Consider the following 20376-nt stretch of genomic DNA (forward strand, 5'->3'; position numbering starts at 1 on the left):
ATGGTTTATTGTGCCTTTTTTGCATCTTTCTCAGACTTAATTTTTAGACTCCTCGCTAGTACTGACAATGACATACTAAATGTTGTTAGGGTTTGTACAGCCCTTTAACGCGTAAGTATGATGCATTCACTGATCTGAATAAAGATTAAATTACTGCGTTTGTGAAACACTGGTCACGGGTCAGGGCAGATGAAAATCAGTGGATTATTTCATCTATAAATTTTTCAGCTTATGTCATGAATTACGTGCATCCTTTCTTAGCAATCCATAGAGCAGTTGTGACAAATTTGAGGAAACTTTTCATAAATTCATAATCCAGCTCAAGTATGCTTTTTTTATTCTTAACTTGATTACAACTTAATACAGCGTTATCCCTTTTTTGACTGCATGTTTTCTTGATTATATTGAAGAAACCATACAGAAAGGCTGCCTAGCAACTTGCTAGTGTCACCTCTGATTTTAAAATGAACTAGGACTCTGTTTGAATCCCATCAGATCAAGACTGACATTTTATGACATTTTCTTAACAAAAACATTTCAGCTGAGGCACCAAAAAAGGAAAAAATGAAGCATTGATTACAAATTAAATGTGGTTGTAATACTAAAATGAATCCCACCGTATTTAAGCACAGCAGAGCACCTTCAGTTTAATCAACAATGAACACAAATACAAGAAAAATAAAACCCTATTAGAATACCGCCTAAGCTTGATTCATGCCTCAATGTTCAATCAATGCAGAGAGTAGACAGTGAGGCAAGCTTTTCTTTATATTAATACTTTCACCTCCAATTAGACCACCAAAATTCTGCTTTACAGAAAGCCTTTTGTAGCATTGAGTCATTATGTGCTTCAAACAATGCAATTTAAAAGCTGATGTAAATGGATGGAACTCTAGGCCTGTGCTTCTGGAGCTATAAATGTTCCACAAAAGCCTTTTTTTCTGAAAATGTTGTGAAGATGCTCGAAGGCATAGTCATTAATCAACCCAGGGTTCACTGATTTTAGAGATAATTGGATAAATTAAATGATATAGATGCAGAATGCACATATAAAATTTAATTAATTGTTCAAAATAGTTTAAAATGTTCTCACACTAACATTCTTTTGGAACAAAATTGCAATTTTAACAAAGCAAACCCAGTGGTGCAATCAGTGGTGACGTGCTGTAGCCTCAAATGCAAACAATGTCAAATGTCCCACACTGACTGCTTTGCAAATGGAAACCAATGGTGTGTCAAGAATTGCAATGTATTTTAGCTTTCTTTTTAAAATTTTAGAAAAACAAAGTCTGTTTATTTAAAATATTTGTCATTAAAATGCTGCTGTTATCTGTATACACAGTATCAGAAGTAGATTGATCTTAATGGCAAATAGTCTTACTAGATGACATTGAAAAATTGAAAGATGACTTGTAATAACAACAGCTGTAGATTTAGGAGCAGAAGAGACAATGAACGAAACTGAGTGCTTGACTATCTCCACTCTACGGCATCAACGTAAAGATCTCATGACAAAGTTGAGGCAAAGCACAGTTTTTCCTGCAGTGGACTTGTCTCCTCTGAGTATTTCTTTCTCCTCTTTGCCTTCACCTTACTATTACCTGTCAGTCACAGTAATGTGCAGTGGGTGCAGTGGTTCCAGGGCCATTTGCTGCCTCTTTGCTTTGATGCCCACCAGCGAGTTGTTTTCAGTATGCTTTCATGTACACAGTGCACTTCTTTAGAGAGCTAATTTCATGCTTTTTGGTCTTGAAGAAGAGCAATATTGATTGTTGTTTTCTACTTTCTTTAAAGTGATTTTCATTTGTAATTTAAATTGGTGGTGGTGGTGGAGGGCAGAGGCAATAATGTGTCTATTTTCCGCCTTTTCATTAAAAATCAGACAGTTTTATTGTCATGGATGCTTAAATTCTCATTATAATCAGTGTGTAGGAAGATAAACCTCACTTGGATCTTTTGAGAGCTATTTACCAGCAAAGCAGTAATCTGAAACATGTTTGGCAGAAGTATGCTATTAGTTAATTATATTCCGTTAGGAAGATCCAGGTCAAGATGGCTTATAGCTGGAGCAAACAAAAATATATCTTAAGTTCATTACAATTCCAATTGCATTCATTTCGAGCATTACATAAGCGTGACAGAATATAAATCAAAAACATGCTTGTGGCTTCTAAAAAAATGCTTTCTACTGGGACATTTTCTGTTTCTCTCTCTTGTAGTTGGTGGGGGGAGAGTTTGACCTGGAGACAAACTTCATTATTCAGGATGCTGAGAGCATTGGCTGCATGGTGGAGCTGTTGGAACACTGTGATGTCACCTGCCAGGCTGAGATCTGGAGCATGTTCACTGCCATTCTTCGAAAAAGTGTTCGAAATCTGCAGACGAGCACTGAAGTGGGACTCATCCAACAGGTGCTGCTCAAAATGAGCTCAGTGGATGACATGATTGCAGGTAGGACGATGATATGAGTAGACATATAATTTGAGCTATGCTGTTTTAAATGTAAATTTTGAGCTGATTGTCATTTTAATGCCTGGCTACTATACAAGTTCAGCTCTCTTTACTCAGTCGGCAAAATCATTTGCAATTCAATCTTTTTTTCCAAAATGCAAATTATCTGGCCGCATCGAATCTGATGGAAAATCAAATTTCCATCTACATTGTTCATTGGTCAGGAATGAGGGAGATTTAGTCTGCCCAGAATTTAGAAAAATATTGTGATGGTTTCCTGAAATTACAACAAAATAAATATGTAAAATAATACAGCAGTGTAACCTTTAGAGGCCGGAAAATTGAAGCAGTGGAATAAGAGTCAACTAGGAAAATGTGTTACTGGGGGAACTTATTTGGTTCAATTTACATAATTTATTTTTAATCAGTATTTTAATTACTTTGTTCTAGACATCAATTAGGGATCATGAGTGGTTCTTGGAGGACAGGTTATCCACCGTGTTGGAACAAGTGACAGTATTGAATACCACTGACAGGATGCTACTTAAATTTAGATCCTTATTTGAGAAACTATCCTCGTCTTGTTGATGTTTATACACAGGCTTCCTTAAAAAAGTGTTGAATTCAGAAAATACAAGACTTCTTGGCTCCAACTCCAAATCCTAACAAAGCTGACTTATTTACAGCCCTGCCAGCATCTTCAGAACATTCATAGAAAAATCTGATTTGGCAAAATTAACAGTAATGGGTTCCACTGTCCATCATTTGCAGCTGCCAATGATCTGTTCATGTTAAAACAGCAATCTCCAGTTATTTTTCTGAAAAATTCACCTCAAATCACATCTTGGTGTGTGTCTCCTTATTGACAAAGATTCACGTTATTTGTACTCTGGGATTGCTAAAAGAAGAAGACATACAACAATTCAGTTGTGATGAAAATAACAGGTTTTAGCGTAAGAGTAAATTTTCAGCAAGGACGATGGCAAAATATGGTTTAGATTTTCAAAAGACATGTTAACACTGTCAGAATTACTCATTTCAGATTACTCTCTCATTCGGTGCTTCATTCACTTAGAAGATTCAGCTTGTTGTCAAAATAAAGCCAAGTCTCCAAGAGCTGCTTCATAATGACATCTGGTCCCTTGAAGGGTACGAGTGATCAAGGTGACTGTTGATTTTTAAGAAAAATATAACAATTGGACAGATGCAGAAATGACAGGTTAGTCAGGATAGGATTGTCTTAGCATTTCCACAAATAAACATCCACACTTTACCAGGATGAAAGTGTGTTTATGTGTGTACAATAATGTATTTACAAACCTCTTGACAGCCAGAAAATACTTGCTTTCTTTGACAATGGAAAAATAAAGTTTTCATAATCTTGGAAAAACAAAAGTTTTACTCGCATGAAAGACCTTTTGTGTGTCTTTTTACTGGCTCTCCCTGTCCCCAGTTCAGTGCACTCAGTCATTTACAATAAATCTCAGAATTGAGTTGTTTCCAGTGATCATCTTTGAGATGTTTCAACTGGCTAATGTTTTAAATTTAGTTGATTGAACTCAATTTGAAAGGACATACACCTGTCTATATACAGTTGACCGTTCAGGTCAAAGGTCATTCACCAAGCATGAAATCAAAGGAATTGTCTGTGGACCTTGGAGACTGTCTTGAAGGAGAAATATTTCTGCTGCTTCATATGTCCCAGTGAGGTCAGTGGCCTCCTCCATTGGTAAATAAATAACGTTTGGAAGCAGCTAGACTCTTCCCAGACCTGGCCAGACATCTTAATGTAGCAACAGGGGAGAAGGGCTTTAATCATGCAGGTGATGAATAACTCTGGTTGGAATTCCAGGCATCTTGTTTGGAAGAAACCAGACACAGCTCATCACCAGGTCAATACCATCCCTGAGGTGAAACATGGCAGTGGCAGCATCATGCTTAGGTGATGTCAGCAGGAATAGATTAGTCAGGATGGAGGGAAAGATGAATGCTGCTATGTGCAGGACAAAAAAACTGCTCCAGACCTCTCCTGACCTCAGAATGGGGCATAAAAATGACCCAACGTCATTATCCATGGCCAAGATCTCAAAGGGGTGGCTTCAGAACCACTCTAAATGTCCTACGGCACCAAGCCAGAGTCCAGCCTTGAATCTGACTGAATATCTCTGGAGAGATCTGAAAATGATGCTGCACAGATGTCTTCCATCCAACTTTATGGAGCTGGAGAAGTACTGCAAAGAACAATGCCTAAAGATATATGTGCTAAACTTGTGGCATCATATTCAAAAAGTCGTGAGGCAGTAATTGCTGCTAAATGTGGAGCAGCAGGTGATTTATTGGTTTTCTGTTTATAATAAATTTGCAAACATTTCCCCCAAAATTGTCATCATAATGGGGTATTTGTGTGTATAAAAGACTAATTTAATACAATTGGGTATAAGACTGAAACTTATCAAAATGTGGAAAAAGGGAAGAGCTGTGAATACTTTCTTGATCCACTGTGAAATTAATGGAAATTACTTTTTTTGTGTTAGCTGAAATGTGTTTAAGATCTGAAATAAAACTAGCCTTCCCCTGCAATGTTACTTTAACTTTTAAGTAGGGAGTTTAACACATTGATACGGGCACTGTGTGTGATTTTCACTGACAGGTTTTGTGTTTTATTTAATTTAATTTCACTGACAAAGCCTAAGAGCGAATTACAGAGGAGCCATGTCTGAGAACAAGCAGCATTAGCACATCCTCTTGAGGATCTCCTGATCAAGGTGGATTAGTTGTATGTATAAAATTCAACTGCATTTTTGATGATTTTCCTTTTGTTTGTGTCTGCTTGCAATGTTTTTTTGGCAGACTTACTCGTGGATATGTTGGGTGTATTGGCCAGCTACAGCATCACAGTGAAAGAACTGAAGTTGCTCTTCAGCATGCTCCGAGGAGAAGGTGGCCTTTGGGTAAGTGATGGCTTGATGAATCTATCTTGTTTCCTGTCGTCTAGTATAATCTGTCACAATAAAAATTATAATTCTCTCTTTTGACACACATTCAGCCAAAGCATGCAATCAAAATGCTGTCGGTGTTAAATCAGATGCCACAGAGACATGGTCCGGACATCTTCTTCAACTTTCCTGGCCGCAGCGCAGCAGTGAGCATCATTATTATATAATTTTATTACATGTCGTCTTTTGAAAAATATTTGTGAAAAGTATTTTGTCAACTTAGGGCGTGCAGAAATATTATGTGCCTCAATGATAAGAAGCTAAATATGGCACCAATGGAACTATCAGATAAACTGTGAGAAGATTGAATATTAGATACTTTATTTCTCTTGCATTTTGCTTTTTTGTTTGACCCAATAAAGAAGTAGATTAAAATATTAAGAATCTGTGTTAAGACACTCCTGAAAATCTTAAACATTAATGGCAAAGTTATTTTAGTCAAGCTTCAGTGCTGCAATTATTTTTAACAGACTAAAACTTGGCTGCAGTATGTATTCATTTATATAATTTCCCTCTGGGATTAATGTTTTGCAATTGAATTTGAGTTACATTAAACATCTGAATGATTTGATTAAAACATCCCCACAGCACTGGAGAGGCTATTCTGTATTTTTCAAATTGACAAGTTATTTCCCAGAAAAAAAAAGATAAATATATATATATATATATTTGAACAATGTGTCCTTACCATTATACCGTTTTATTTATTTTTTTACACCTGGCTTTGACATTTGACACTTTGTTATATTTTAAAGCACCTCAATACTTTTGTATTTTTTCCTGCAGAGGCTTATTTATATTTACCCAAGTCATTCTAGAGTGTTACTGTTGCAAAATATATATTCTGAATAGCTTGGTATGGAGGAACACCAAAGGACTTTAAATAGCTTTCCTGGCTACTTCATGATGTTTTTTATCATGTTTCTTCTAGGCAATTGCTTTACCTCCCATTGCTAAGTGGCCTTATCAGAGCGGGTTTACATTCAACACTTGGTTCAGAATGGATCCTTTGAATAATATCAATGTAGACAAGGACAAACCATATCTCTACTGGTAAGAGCACACCAACACACACTTGTTCTTTTTATTTCACCTGAATAATTTTGCTGTTGAATTTCTTCCTGCAGAGGCTTATGAAGCTAACAGTTGCTTTATTGACAAAGCCTTGTTTTGTCTGATGCTTTGTGACTAACACTGATTGTCTAATCTAAGCAGTTTATGACTGAAAGTTGTATTTCAAGGTTGAAATAGTTTAGACATTATTTATCGCACGCACATTTTTATACAACATTTTTATAACGTCTTTAGGAAAATAGCCTTGTTTTTTTCCAGATATTGCCACAAATTCTGATGTAGAAATTAAGTACTGCAGCTGGATTACTGAGGGCTAAGAGACACTGCGGAGGTAATCATTTAGATGTGAATAATTACCACAAAACGCTCCTATAACAGCTTCTGCTGAAGATTTAGGTAATTATTGTAAAAATCAATGATCCAAAATTGCTGCACTGTCTGGCTTGTTCTCTTTGTTTGTAGAAGAGATTTTCATTAAAGTCAAAGAGTGTAATTTATGATGGCAAGTAAGAGAATCAGAGTGGACAAAGGTGGAAAGATTCAACTGTCTGACAGGGAAGACTGATTAGGCAGAGATAATAGTCCCTTTGGTCTTTATCACCTCTTGGCTGTCGTCAGCTTTTGGGGATCTAAGTGTTTTACCGAAATAAACTCTTTGCCTTAGTAGATCTCTGTTTTTCTGATGTTGCAAATCAAAAAGGGAAAAAGACATGGAGCATTGCACAAGCAAAGATTTTCATATGTGCCTTCTATTCTACACTAACAGTCACAAAAGAGTTAGATCTGCCAAGCTAATCCTGTTTATGCATTGCTCTGAGTGCCTCGCAGCTCAGCAGCAGGCTTGTAAATAACCAAAAAAATAATTGCTTCTTTAGAGGCGGACCAAGCTTCTCCAGCAGAGTTTCAGAGTTCTGTGATAGAAAGGTGTGTAGATCCATATGTCTTTATGTACGAAACACGGCTATGTTTACATGCCTTTGGTGATGGGTCTCTTTGTTTCTTGAACCATTACAATGTGTATTTGAGCCTAGCATAATAGCTTTAGGCCTTAAGACTGTAAAAGTAAATTTAGCATCTGTCAGCAGAATAAAAGATGTGCAAAAGGAATCTGTTTGTATCTGCACAGAGAGGCCTGTGCACTGTTTGTTTTTATATGCAGTTTGTATTTCCAGTCAAATGATCTGGTGATGTCTGATTGAAAAGATTAGACAAAATATTCCTACAACCATAATTATTATCACATAATTCAGATGCATGCAACATTTGAATACATCTTAGTTTAATTTGTCTTTTCTGACATTTGTTTTTAGTTTTAAATCAGTTCTACTTAAAAAGCTTAGGAATTGCCTTTAAGTTTCTTTTTTTAAATGGCTTTTTCTTTGAATTACCTGTTTATGTTTATACTTAACACTGTATAATAAAACCTGGCATTTTTATGCATACTTCAAAGTACGAAAGAAATTCACAATTTTACTCCAGGAAGTGACACACAGTCACATTTTAAAATAATTATAATAATATTATAATTATAATATAAGAATTTATAATTATAAATTCTTCCATTTTAAAATGGTTCTAATACCAGCTTTCAATTGTTGTTGTGTGCTTGATTTCAGACAACAGTCTACTGAGTCTCAAAACGTAACTGCACCATAATGCACATTTTGACAAAAAGAACACAGTAAATGACAAAAGGTGTAACTTAAATACATTTGTCTAAACTTTTTCTTAGATTTCAAATGGGTTAAACTGGATTAAAATTATTTTTGAGCATAAAATAAGTTTTTAAATGTTTTCTTGCAGCTTTCGCACCAACAAAGGCATTGGCTATTCTGCGCATTTTGTCGGAAATTGTTTGATTGTCACATCGTTGAAGTCCAAAGGCAAAGGCTTCCAGCACTGTGTGAAGTATGACTTTCAGCCCAGGAAGGTATGTTTGTTTTGATGCTTATTTTAGTTTTAACTTTGAAATAAATACATTCTTCATTGCAGTAGCACAGTTTCACAATGAAAAATTTTAAAATAATTCAACCTTCAATTTGGGTGCATTTATTTGTTAGCAAATAATAAACACCGTTTTCAACTGATAATTGGTGCCAGAGTTATTGACATTTACACTTTTCAGCACATGTAACAATAGTCTTTTGTAATTTATGCTTTATTTCTTGAATCTGTATCTGGGATCTTCTAATTTCTTCTTAATGTTTGTTTTTGGTATAAATTTTATACGATACTGGGGCTTATTTCATTTAGCAAATAGCCTGGAAAAGATCCCATAATTATGTTTCCTCTAAACACAATTTAGAGGAAACATAATTGCAGAAACATTGTAAGCAGAACACTGGAGGAGATAAGTTGAGATAAGCTCAATGTTATAGGGCAGCAACAAACAGTAGATTCTTGCTTTCACAGACTGCCCACTACAATCGGTCAGTATTACCAGTTAAGTCCAGATCTATTTATACCCATAACTTCAATCAGTTGAATCTAATCACAACAATCAAAACCATCAACATTACCATACAAAACTATCTGTTGTCATTTGTAAAGAAAAACTTAGGCATCATTTCTAAGATGCAATTTATCAAACAAATTTCCCTCTCCCCCCAAAAAAATTATATCCTTGTCTACTATTGCATGTTTTGGGAGAATCCTAAGACATCTTGAGCAAAAATAAACTAAACTACTACATCTAAATCTTCCACGGTACTAAGTACATGCCCACCAAGTTTGGAAGAGATGACAATGAAAATGTTTTATGTCCTAATATATCTAATGTATATCTATCTGTCTTATTTATCTGCTCATTTGTCAAAAAAACAAAATAAAGACAAAGAATGACTGAACAAAATGTATAAAAATGATAAAACCCTCCTGAGATATTAATTGCAAATGAGTTCTTTTATCAGAGGAAACTAGAATGAAACTTTTTGGCAACAAATCCCTCTGTTTGGTTTGACATGAAACAGAATGAATAGTTGGAACAGCACTTTGTGCCCAGTGATAACTATCGTAGTATCTGTGATACTGTAAGCCTATTTATTCTGTAAAAACAGAAGGTACTTTGTTACAATGACACCATTTGTTCTTGAGGGACACTTTCTTTATGGTGAAATTCTCCACTTCGACATTATGGCTTTGCAATAAAACACATTTATTTAAATGCTTCATTCACCTCATTATCAGGAATGTCAAAATATTTGCCACAACTGTATTTTGTATTAACAAATCTAATAGCAGTAGGAGTAAACATTTGGGGACTTCAAATTAAATTTTAATTAGGTAAAAAAGAAAAGAGGGAAAAAAAAAAACCTCCCCAGCATTTTAAGGATATTTTGTTGGTTGTTTCAACCCAACAGTTTTTGCTAAATTCATTATCACTCATCCTCAATCTGTCATTTAAAAAAAAAAAAAAAAACAGTTTCTTTATCACCTGAATTGTTTAAAACTCCGGAGTCTTACACATGCAAATGTGGATTAGAGAATCAAACCTAATTTATTTCGGTGTGTTTCGGCAGTGTTGCTGTCCCTGTGGAGCAGAAAAACTCACCTGACACATGTGAAACAATTAGAGGCTTCACATAACACTTGAGGAAAGCCGTTTGCGTCATTCCAGGAGACACCATGTCTGTATTGTATTGTTGAAGCCGTTCAAAGACAAAGTGCATTAATTAACTTTTTAATTGATTTTTGGATTCAGACATTAGTGAATAAATGCGTTTCTAAATGCTCTCCAGACAGCCTTCACTTTTCTGCTCAACCATGAATCTTCTTTGACACAATTTTCCCTTTATGCTTAGAGAGCTCCTTTCTTCAGTCGAACTAATAAATAATTGACTCTGGATGACAAAAGAGTTGCATGTTTTTACCATCTATTCACTTCTAATGCAGAAAGGTAGTACATTTTCGTTTTCCTTAGGAAGTAGTACAAAGTCTTTTAGAGTGAAGAAGCAAACAATCCCTAAGTATTAAAATACAATTTTTCAAAATCAATATCTACTGAACTTTGTTTTCATTCACACCTAAATTGTGAAGTTCATAGATTTATTGAATTTTTAATGTTTTTTCAAGACAAATAAATATTCTTCACATTCTGAGCATCCAGAGTATTTATTTATTTATTTTTAATTAGAGTTTTGTGGTTTGTGAGGAAGAAGGCAACATATTGTTGAACATTGCAATAACAATTTTCAAAATTGAAATGTGTGATTAATCCACATTTTTCTCACTTTTCCTCATTTTTCTTCAGCACAAATTCCTTGCCGCTTAAAAGTCAAACATTTTTCATCTGAAATCTTCAGCATGTTTGTTTCGTGATGTCAGTCAAAGTCCGTTCAACTGGCCATTTGCCTTCAGAGCATTAACAAACATCCCTTGACATCCAAGCAGTCTTTTGTAATTGCAATATTCTGCATACTGACATTTCCTTGATGACAGCAATTTAATATACAGTAGAACTCTATGCAAAACTAAAATAGTGGCTCCAGCCTAAAGAAATCAAGATTCAGAGTCACTCTGTAGTTTCTTTCCTAAAGATGAAGTCTAAGGATCCCTCTTTGCTGTTTTATTTTAAATGTGAAAAGAAAAATGAGAAAGATTGATGTGGTTTTTGAAAAAGAACACCTCTGGAGCTCATTTCCTTTCAATCTGACTCACTCTTCACCTCCAGTGGTATATGATCAGCATAGTTCACATCTACAGCCGCTGGAGGAACAGTGAAATCAGATGCTATGTAAACGGACAGCTCGTTTCTTATGGGGACATGGCATGGCACGTCAACACAAATGATGTAAGTACTCCTAACACATTTTAACACATGGTTGACAGGAACTTTCGTTTTGCATTTCCAGTCATTCTCATTATGAAAAGCTCATTTTAAGTCCCTTAGCAAGACGACATGGTCTACTTTCCATTTAGTTATGTAATTAGGAAGATTTTAATGTTGATGATGGATTTTTAAACACGAATGCCCCAAAGAACCTGCAGTAACGCACATTTTTTTTGTCAGACTGGTTTAAAAATGTATTATTTTTTGCAAAAGAAGGAATGAAATGTTTTGAAATGTGCGTTTTAAACTATTGGTATGCATTCGCATTTTTCAGTTCAAGAACTATTTTGCTCCACTCATTGCAGATTGTTGTTTTGTAGTGAAGATATTTGTCATTTGAATGGGAAAAAAAAATCAATTAGACATAATTATTCCGTGAAGCATATTTTTAATGTGTTGGTAGCAGAAAATAAAGCTATTTAAATCCAGTAATGGAAGACTAAATTCAAGATTTTCTGTTCAAATTTTTTATACTTTTCAAGACATCTTACTATATATACCATGTGTTCTAGGCTTTAAGTATTTGTATATTCCACAAATCTGAAGTTGACTTGTATATATGCTGATTCATGAAGAGCTTTTTGACATCTGGACTAATTTGTATTTCACCTGTATTTCTAAATTTGTTGCACTTATACTTTTTAATTGCAGTCTTTGCACTTGTATCTACATACAATTTGTGTTGCCTTTCATTTATTTCTACAGAAAATAAAAACTAGTTTCAGTGGTTTCATTTTGATGGAATGTTGTAAGCTTTGCTGGTTACACATTTTAAGATGAAACAAAGAAATTGGCTATATGATAGACACAAATCCTAATTGTAAAAATAGTCTACATATTTTACACTTTGCTGTGATCATTAATGTGTTTGCCATTTTTTTTTCTAAATTGCTACAATTTTCTGTCTTGATGTAATAATCCATTCCAAAATGCACTTTCCTTTACATTTTCTTCTTTCAGAGCTATGATAAGTGCTTCCTCGGGTCTTCAGAAACAGCCGATGCAAACAGAGTGTTCTGTGGGCAGCTAGGAGCTGTCTACGTATTCAGTGAAGCTCTCAATCCGGCACAGATTTTTGCAATTCATCAGCTAGGACCAGGCTATAAGGTATGTGCTTGTGGGTGACTAAATTAGATTACATATAAGCAGTCTGAATCATCCATCTATTTGTGTAATCAATGAGAAGCGCTGCCCCATAGTTCCTTGCCTTATGTCCTGCTTTTCCTGCCAGATAAACGGCTGCATAAATTACCTATTCCTTGGGAATAATAGCATGGCATGCAGGGGGAAAGCTGCAGGAACTCAGTAAAGGGACTAAAAATCATCAAATCATGAATGTGAATAGAGAAACTTTGACTTGCCATTAAAGGAGCTGCAAATATTTTTCACACTATGACAGTTTTAGCTTCTTTAATATTTAATTCAATGTTGTTTTATTTGTTTTTAAATGTCTGCCAAGATTGTTCAGTTTATTTCTTCTCTTTACACTCTCATTTTTACCCCTGATATTTGGAGAATTGTGGTTCTTTAAACTCAATACTTGCACTCTGTGACAAAAAGTCAATGAAAGGTACTGCAAAACCAAACGCATAATGTCTCACAATTTATATCAGAGGGGATTTTTTTGATGCTGAAATTTCCATCTTGTTACAAAAGCAAAAATAGACTCTTTTGTAAAAACAGTGTTCTTTAACTCATTCTATAGCTTTACAAAATTGGATTATAGGTATGTAGGCTTTCCTTTCATTAATGGGATCATCCTTTTTCACCTAGTCTATTTCAAACGGCTTCTTGAATGAAGAAACCTGCACTAAATTTTTCTTTTGTATTAATGTTAAAATGTTACATTTATTTGTTAAATCAATACGAAGTTCGCATAGATGACTTTAATGTAAATCCTTTATGAAAAAAAATCAGGAAATTCCTATTTCAGGTAATTTTCTTTCCAATTCTGCAAATTTTCTTTTCATAAAGAAAATTACCTGTAAGTGATGGAGCTCTGATAAGTAATGGAGAATATAATAAATCTATTCTAGTGGGTTGCTATAATTAGGAAGTTGTCCAGCTGTCAGGAGCCCTTCCTGTTTTAATTAAGAGCTGCAGGGATATGCGTTAATGCAGGAGATTACAGCACACATTTATTGCTGTAAATTGCAGTTTGGCTCAGTCTTTGGAATGAAACCTCTACACTGATGTGGGAGGTTTTTTTTTTTTTTTTCCCTCAAATCTCTGCTTACCTTATTTGTGTTTGATCTTTGACATGCTTTCCCTTGCTTTTACAGTGCTTTGAATGCAACTGTAACTTCTCTAGCTTTTCTGAACATATAGATTATTGCTTCAGTGGGCCACCATTTTCTTGCATGTTATGATTTGTGGCCATGAAGCTCAAAAACCTGTACACAAAATAATCTACAAATTCCGCTTGCTAAATTTGATTTTTACCTGGAAGACTTCTGTGCATTTTATTACGCGCATTTCCGGGTGTTTTTTTGCATTTGTTCCAAGGATGTAGAACATCCTGAGAAATGTACTTATAATTTAACAAGAAAATGTTGAGAATGTATGAACTAAAATTGACAAAAGCATGCTTGAAAATATTTCTTACGATATGTTGCTTCAGTTTTCTTAGTGTATTTTTTCATAAACAGCTGCTAAGAAATTAGGTGAATTTTATTTTGTTTTCGTCATTTTGGGACTTTGATGTGTGATATACATCACACATCAAACTCGAGGCCCCGGGGCCAAATCTAGCCGCCATAGCATTTTATGTGGCCCTCTAGACTCCAAATTACATCAATAAATCCCTCCAGTTTTTCACAAATCTGCAAAATTCACACAAAATTAACAAATTCCCACATTTCTTCTGATTTTTCTGCAAAGTTTTCTCAAACTGGGTCAAAAACATTGGGTATAATTGACTGCTGCCTCAGCCTTATTGGATGTCACATTAATCCTCATACATTATTGTGAATATCATGAAAATTTATTACAAATATTTCTAAATCAGCGCCACAAAACTTGTGTGAAAAGTTGTTCTATATTTAATTTAGAAACAGTTGTTTCTTAATTTATTAACAATTTAATGGGTTTTATCAATATATTCTGGCACAACCGACCCTTAAAGAACATTTAGATTTTTAATATATCCTAAAGAGTTTGACACTGCTGATTTACATGGTACAATAAAAATAAATAACACTTTAAAATAAACCTTCACTTGTAAGTTCTCAATCCATCATAAGTTTCCACTGGCAGATTTACTGCACACTAAGTATTAATCATTGATTGGACTCGTCAAAGCAATTAAGCCATGACTTTACATGTTTTCAAATGATGCACTTGGTTATTTCTGTCCTTACCCTCTATCTCTGTTGCCATATGTGGGCTACAATAGGCAGATTAGCCCTTTGAATTTGTGCCAGCGCTGCTCTGCAGCATGCACCACAAAGTGCCCTAGAAGAGACCGACTTGTTTCCCTTTTCAGGAAAATGAAATGCAGTGTCAGTGTAGACTTTGGATCAGAAGGTGTAATCAGCCAAGACACCAGAAGTTACAAAGAATAGTCGATACAGAAAAAAAAAAAAATCTTTAAATGAATCTGATTGATCAGGTTTACTATCCTTTGCGGGAGTTCCTGTTCTGGAAGCTGAATCTTGTTTATTTTTGCTTTAGTTTCGATGTTGGATGTTTACATTTCAATTTGCTTCACTGTTAAGTGATTATGATACTGATCTGATGCGTCTCTAATAGTTCTGTGGGAGGCTGAATCTACTTGCATCTAAAAAGCCTAAAACACTTTACATCTGCAAGTATTGACCTAGTTTTTGCTGGTGTGGGAGTAATTGTATTGTCTTATTCCTAATTAGGAAGTTCAGTAAACTACCTACACTGGGACTGGTAATGATGTCTTTTTGAATATACATTGCAGTTCTGAAAGCATACATTTTTTAAAAGTTCTTGTTACACTCAGACCACAGAAAACACTCGGGTTCTGAACCTTTTCAAGTGCTCGCCTTTGCTCAGGGATGCCCTTTTGCTCTCAGAGCAAAAGGGAGAACTATGCCCTATTTCTTTTAAATGACTGGCTGGTCTGGAATGATGCTGTCATGGCACAAGGTTTTATCGTCAAAACCCATGCGATCTTTATTTTCACACTGCAGCAGTGCCTGCACAGAATTGGAGGCACTGGAGCTTGTTATTTTTGGCCACTTGGGCTCCATGAGTAAAAAACTACCCAAGGATGTTAGAGACTACATGATGAGATGCATAACAGCTGCTGTGTGGACTTGATCATAGCAAATGAGGAGAATATGTATATTTTTTAGAAACAAAGTAAGAAGTGGTGTAGCAGAAGTTGTAGTTCATCCTTACTGTTTCTGATGTTCTGGAGAAATACATGCAGGGATGTAGAGCTAGGTGATGGCATCCATTGCTACATTAATGCAAGCAGATGTTTCACATTAATACACATTAAATGAACAACTTTGTTTGAAATAGTACAAATAGCATATGAATTATTTTGAAGTCTTTTGATAGTAACTGGTTAGTTTTTATTTCTAAGACTAATTAACTTGTCACTGAACACAGCTGCAGAATCAAACTGTTATTTGCATTTCTCGTGATTCATGTTTCATTAAATTGTATGAACGCATAGAAGTGTTCAACCAATTTTGAAAAGCAGATTCATTTAGCATGCATAAAAGGCTAAGAATTTAGTTTGTCTCTGAACATGCCCATTTAGGATCTCCCACTGGTTTTCAGATTTGACTCTCGGGCATTCTTAAATTAGGTTTTCAGATCCACGCTCCGACTTCAGAGGTAATAACTAGTCACTGCAATTGTTCTTGGTTAAGTGCCTACTTCTGTTTTATACAGGGTGATCCCAAAATATGCAGAGGTGTTTCTTCGTATTAGTGCAACATGACAGGTCATTAGTTTTTGTGTTTACTTTGTATAGTTAATGCCAAATCAAAGTGCCATTTTCCCAGGTTAGAATTATGGGAAAATTTACCTCTATAGAAGTACTAACAGTCTCAGCGAGTAGCCCTCGTTATGTTCTAACTTCAACTAAAAATAACAGATTTTGATACATTTTAGGTAGGTGCAGGATGCTCTGACAAGCTTTTTCTGCAAATCTTCTGGGACCATATGGTTGTTTCCTTGCCGCAGAGCTTTATCTCTATATCAGCACATGCTTGCTGCCCATAATTCTAAGAAAGATGGAAAACATTTCTCGCATTCATTAATAATTCAGCTCTACTGATTAGAGGAATTGATTTAAGTGTTAAGCATAGTCTATTCTCACAGCTTTGACAAATTATTTTAGCTCATCTGTCAACAAATAATTGATTGAGTAAATTAAGACTACTCGGTCATTGATAAGCAATTTGTTATGTTAATTATTTTAAATCTGCTATTGAACCATTAACTAGTTGGACTGGTGCTTTCATGAGGTGTCTTGAGACAGCAGAAGGTAATATGGCAATGGGCATATCTGAAATATAAAAAGAAAAAAAAAAATCCCCCATTTGTAAGGTAGGGACATTTAAAAGTGGCATCATAAATTAACCAGAAGTCTGATGGTTAATTTACTTTAGAAAAAAGGTATTTTTCTCTAAAAAAAAATCAAAATACTTAATTTAACTTTTGTAGTTTTCCCTCTAATTGGGAAATTACAAAAATTCAGAACTTAATTGCATATTGCCAGGTATAATTTGATTGTGTTTTCAATTATATCCGATAATTCTTAATTGACTTCTTTTGCACAAATATATTTAAACCCTAAATGACACATTCAGTACTAAGAGAGTGAAAAATACTCACATGTTCAGTTGGTAGCCACTTCAGAGTGAGCACAGGAGCATTCACAATGACAGTGCTTTGTTGGATATAATTCAAGAAAAGTTTGTCATAAATTGTCTACTCAAGTAAACGATCATTTATCAATTTCAAAGGAACCTTAATCCATTTGGTCAGGCTGTGTTCCTCCTCATCATTACTCTGTTGTAGAAGTTGCAGAGCACCAAGTGATGCTGCTCCGGGGGAAAAAAATGGGAAATAGAGCCAAAATTAAGCAACATAAAAGAGCAAAAAGTACTTTGTTTTTGTAAAATACATGTTAATGTAATCAGTGTAATGTGTTTTTAGAAGATACACAGGTGAGATTACATTCAACTTTTTTGCAGAAGATAATGACATTAAGGTGAAGTCAAGAAATGTTGCACCACAGCTTCATTACGCTATGTTGCTGCTTTCCAGTTAATTGTGCCAAGAATGGTTTGCATCACTGAAATGGTAAATTGTGTTGTATTTTGTGCCTGATTACACTAATAAGGATTGATAAAAATTAAAAAAGACAGTTCTGATCAGTGTAGAAATTGCATTTTCAAAATGTTGCCTTTTTCGTGCAACTTTAATCAGTTCATTCTCAAGTAATTTTTTTCATCAAGTTATAATTAAGATAGCACCACAGAGAAAGCGATAAGGGGCTTGTGCAGAAAATAACTTTGCATTTTGTGCTGTGTTTCCTTTTATCTCCTAATTTCCTGATTTGCTCTAGTTTTTTTTCTTTTTCTTTTGCAGAGTACATTTAAGTTCAAGTCAGAGAGTGATATCCACTTAGCAGAGCATCACAAGCAGGTGTTGTACGACGGCAAATTGGCAGGCTCTATCGCCTTCACCTATAACGCCAAGGCCACTGACGCACAGCTTTGCCTGGAGTCCTCACCTCGTGAAAACGCCTCTATCTTTGTGCACTCACCGCACGCCCTTATGCTTCAGGTCAAATGCATTACTCTTAATCTGTACACACCGCCAGAGACAATAATGAATTCATGTGTTTATTTTTTTTTATTCAGTCAACATGAACCTTGTTTTCATTTTTTAAATTCTGACTTTGTCTATTTGCAGATATTGTACCATATGTTTCTATTTCTGTTTTACTTTTATCCTCACAGGATGTGAAAGCCACAGTTACACACTCCATCCACAGTGCCATCCACTCTGTTGGTGGTATCCAGGTACTCTTTCCACTTTTTGCTCAGTTGGACTTTCATCAGTCGAAGGACAGCCAGGTGGAAACTACAGTCTGGTAGGTTAACATGTTCTACCATGCAGAGCACAGCCTTGTTTGCTGCAGTATATGTTAAATACATGACGCTATGGTAGGTGACAAAACTCTCTGTTTGGATCTGCTAATGGGCCTAGGTTTCACTCTATGGATCCAGCGTTCTTTTATGTATAGTTTGTTCAGATGTATGAGTTTGAATGGCTCATTTTGTGGTCTTTACAAAGGAAAATAGTTGCAATAATTTATTTGCATTTAAATTATTAAATCGCTAAAATGTAGGACTAGGAGTATCTCATGCATTTTGATTTGCAAGAAAAATATTGAAATATGTCCCTCTAAGACAGCATTACGCAGATGTTAGACTTATTGCAATGCAGTAGATGTTGAGCCCCATTTCGGTTTCAAATTCTGACCAGTAAGGGCTTCCTGACTGGTTTGCAACTGGGTTGCAAAAACTTGTAATCACTATTAATGTCTGATGTGATCATTCGTATACTGTTGTCCTTGATCAGTGTACATTTGGAATTTAAGAAGTTCTTGATTTCATGCTGGGAAGATGTTGCATTAATGTTGAAAGTCTTTGTTTTCATCAAAAAAGTAACCTTTCCTATATCTAATCAGTACATTTTTGTGCTTGGACGTATGAAAAAGAGAAGTCATATAATGCATAGCACACAGCAAATATTGCTCTCAGTACCTATAAACCGAGGCAATTGAGCAAGTAATCTGTTAAAGAAGTTTTATTAGTTTGAATCCTGTAATAGTGTTTATAAAGCTGTAGTCCATTTTTCATTATCTCTACTCTCATTCCTCTTATCCTGAGCTTGTCTTCCCAAAGCTTTGCGGTTGTGTGCAGTTTGGATTCTTAGCTCTGCTTTAATACTGCAACAGTTTAATGACATGGATGGATGCAGGAGTGGCCACATAGGAGCACAAATCCCTGATCCCCAAAGCTCTCTGCCTCCTAAGACTCCACTCCTCTCTGCTCTTCGTCCCTCTTCTCCTCTTGCCAGCGTGCATTCCTCTTTGGCTCACAGTGTGCACCCCTACCAAACACGGCACTTTGTCGTTGCTTTAAGACTTAGTTCCTCTAAAGCCTGCTGGGCATTGGAGTTCAAAGCTTTTTCAGCAATTAACTTCCTATTTGGCCTGAGTGTTTTTCTGTTCCCAAAACCTTGCACAGATAGTGATTTTTAAAATATCCTTTTAATAATAATTTTCTTTGATACTTCTTCTTGCCAACCTGAATGCAAAGCAGGAGTGAAAACACTGGAAGACCACACTAGAAGAAAGATGGTTACTTGTTAATTACCTGAACCAAGGAAGCACAAAGTTGATTGCCACACATTTCTATTTTTACTTTACTTTGTAATAGCAAAGGTGAATTAATGGAGAAAAAGGGACTTCGAGCTGACTATGCACCAACATATGAAATATACTTCAGACTGGATGAGTATGCATACTGTGTGCACACTATATGGCCAAGACTGTGCAGGGGTGATTGTGGCCTTGTTTTTGTTGAGCTGGAGTGGAAACCATTGGAGGACGTGCGGGAAAGCCGATTAAGAAGTGTCTTCGAGCACCACTGTCTTTCAGCCAAAAGGCTTCAGCAGAAAAGCTGTACAACAAAGAAACATTTTCTTCATGGCGATGCCTTGGTCCTTTGAACCCCCTCTCCCATATGAACACATACACAATCTGTTAGAGTTCACCTCAAAGATCACCCCGTGGTCTCTAGAGGACTTAATAAAACCCCAACTTTCTTTTCTGAATTTAAGAGGGATAAAAGGCTGGGCTTAATTCCCCAGCTGATTGCTGACATCCTCTGAAAATGACCTTGTTGTTTTCCCTTGGCTGCACTGTCTTCTCATGCTGCAAGAGTTAATTTATTATCTTTTTGCTATTTTTACCACTACAACAATGCCAATGGAACTACCACAACAATCTAATTTTCTATA

The 20376-nt window shown here is 35.5% G+C and overlaps 1 protein-coding gene across 1 annotated transcript in view; it reads left to right on the top strand.

Annotated features, from left to right (window-relative positions):
* nbeab (neurobeachin b) overlaps window positions 1-20376 on the top strand; it is a 203748-nt gene that overhangs the window by 40325 nt on the left and 143047 nt on the right. Inside the window, exons 3-11 of the mRNA XM_055028191.1 lie at window positions 2220-2451; window positions 5302-5402; window positions 5498-5593; window positions 6379-6500; window positions 8325-8451; window positions 11191-11310; window positions 12310-12456; window positions 17932-18129; window positions 18306-18439. Coding sequence (XP_054884166.1) covers window positions 2220-2451; window positions 5302-5402; window positions 5498-5593; window positions 6379-6500; window positions 8325-8451; window positions 11191-11310; window positions 12310-12456; window positions 17932-18129; window positions 18306-18439 — 1277 coding nt within the window. The remainder of the gene's footprint in view (window positions 1-2219; window positions 2452-5301; window positions 5403-5497; window positions 5594-6378; window positions 6501-8324; window positions 8452-11190; window positions 11311-12309; window positions 12457-17931; window positions 18130-18305; window positions 18440-20376) is intronic.

The sequence above is a fragment of the Poeciliopsis prolifica genome, unplaced genomic scaffold (assembly GCF_027474105.1).
Source record: "Poeciliopsis prolifica strain line A6 unplaced genomic scaffold, Auburn_PproV2 SCAFFOLD004, whole genome shotgun sequence".
NCBI classification, from domain to species: domain Eukaryota; kingdom Metazoa; phylum Chordata; class Actinopteri; order Cyprinodontiformes; family Poeciliidae; genus Poeciliopsis; species Poeciliopsis prolifica.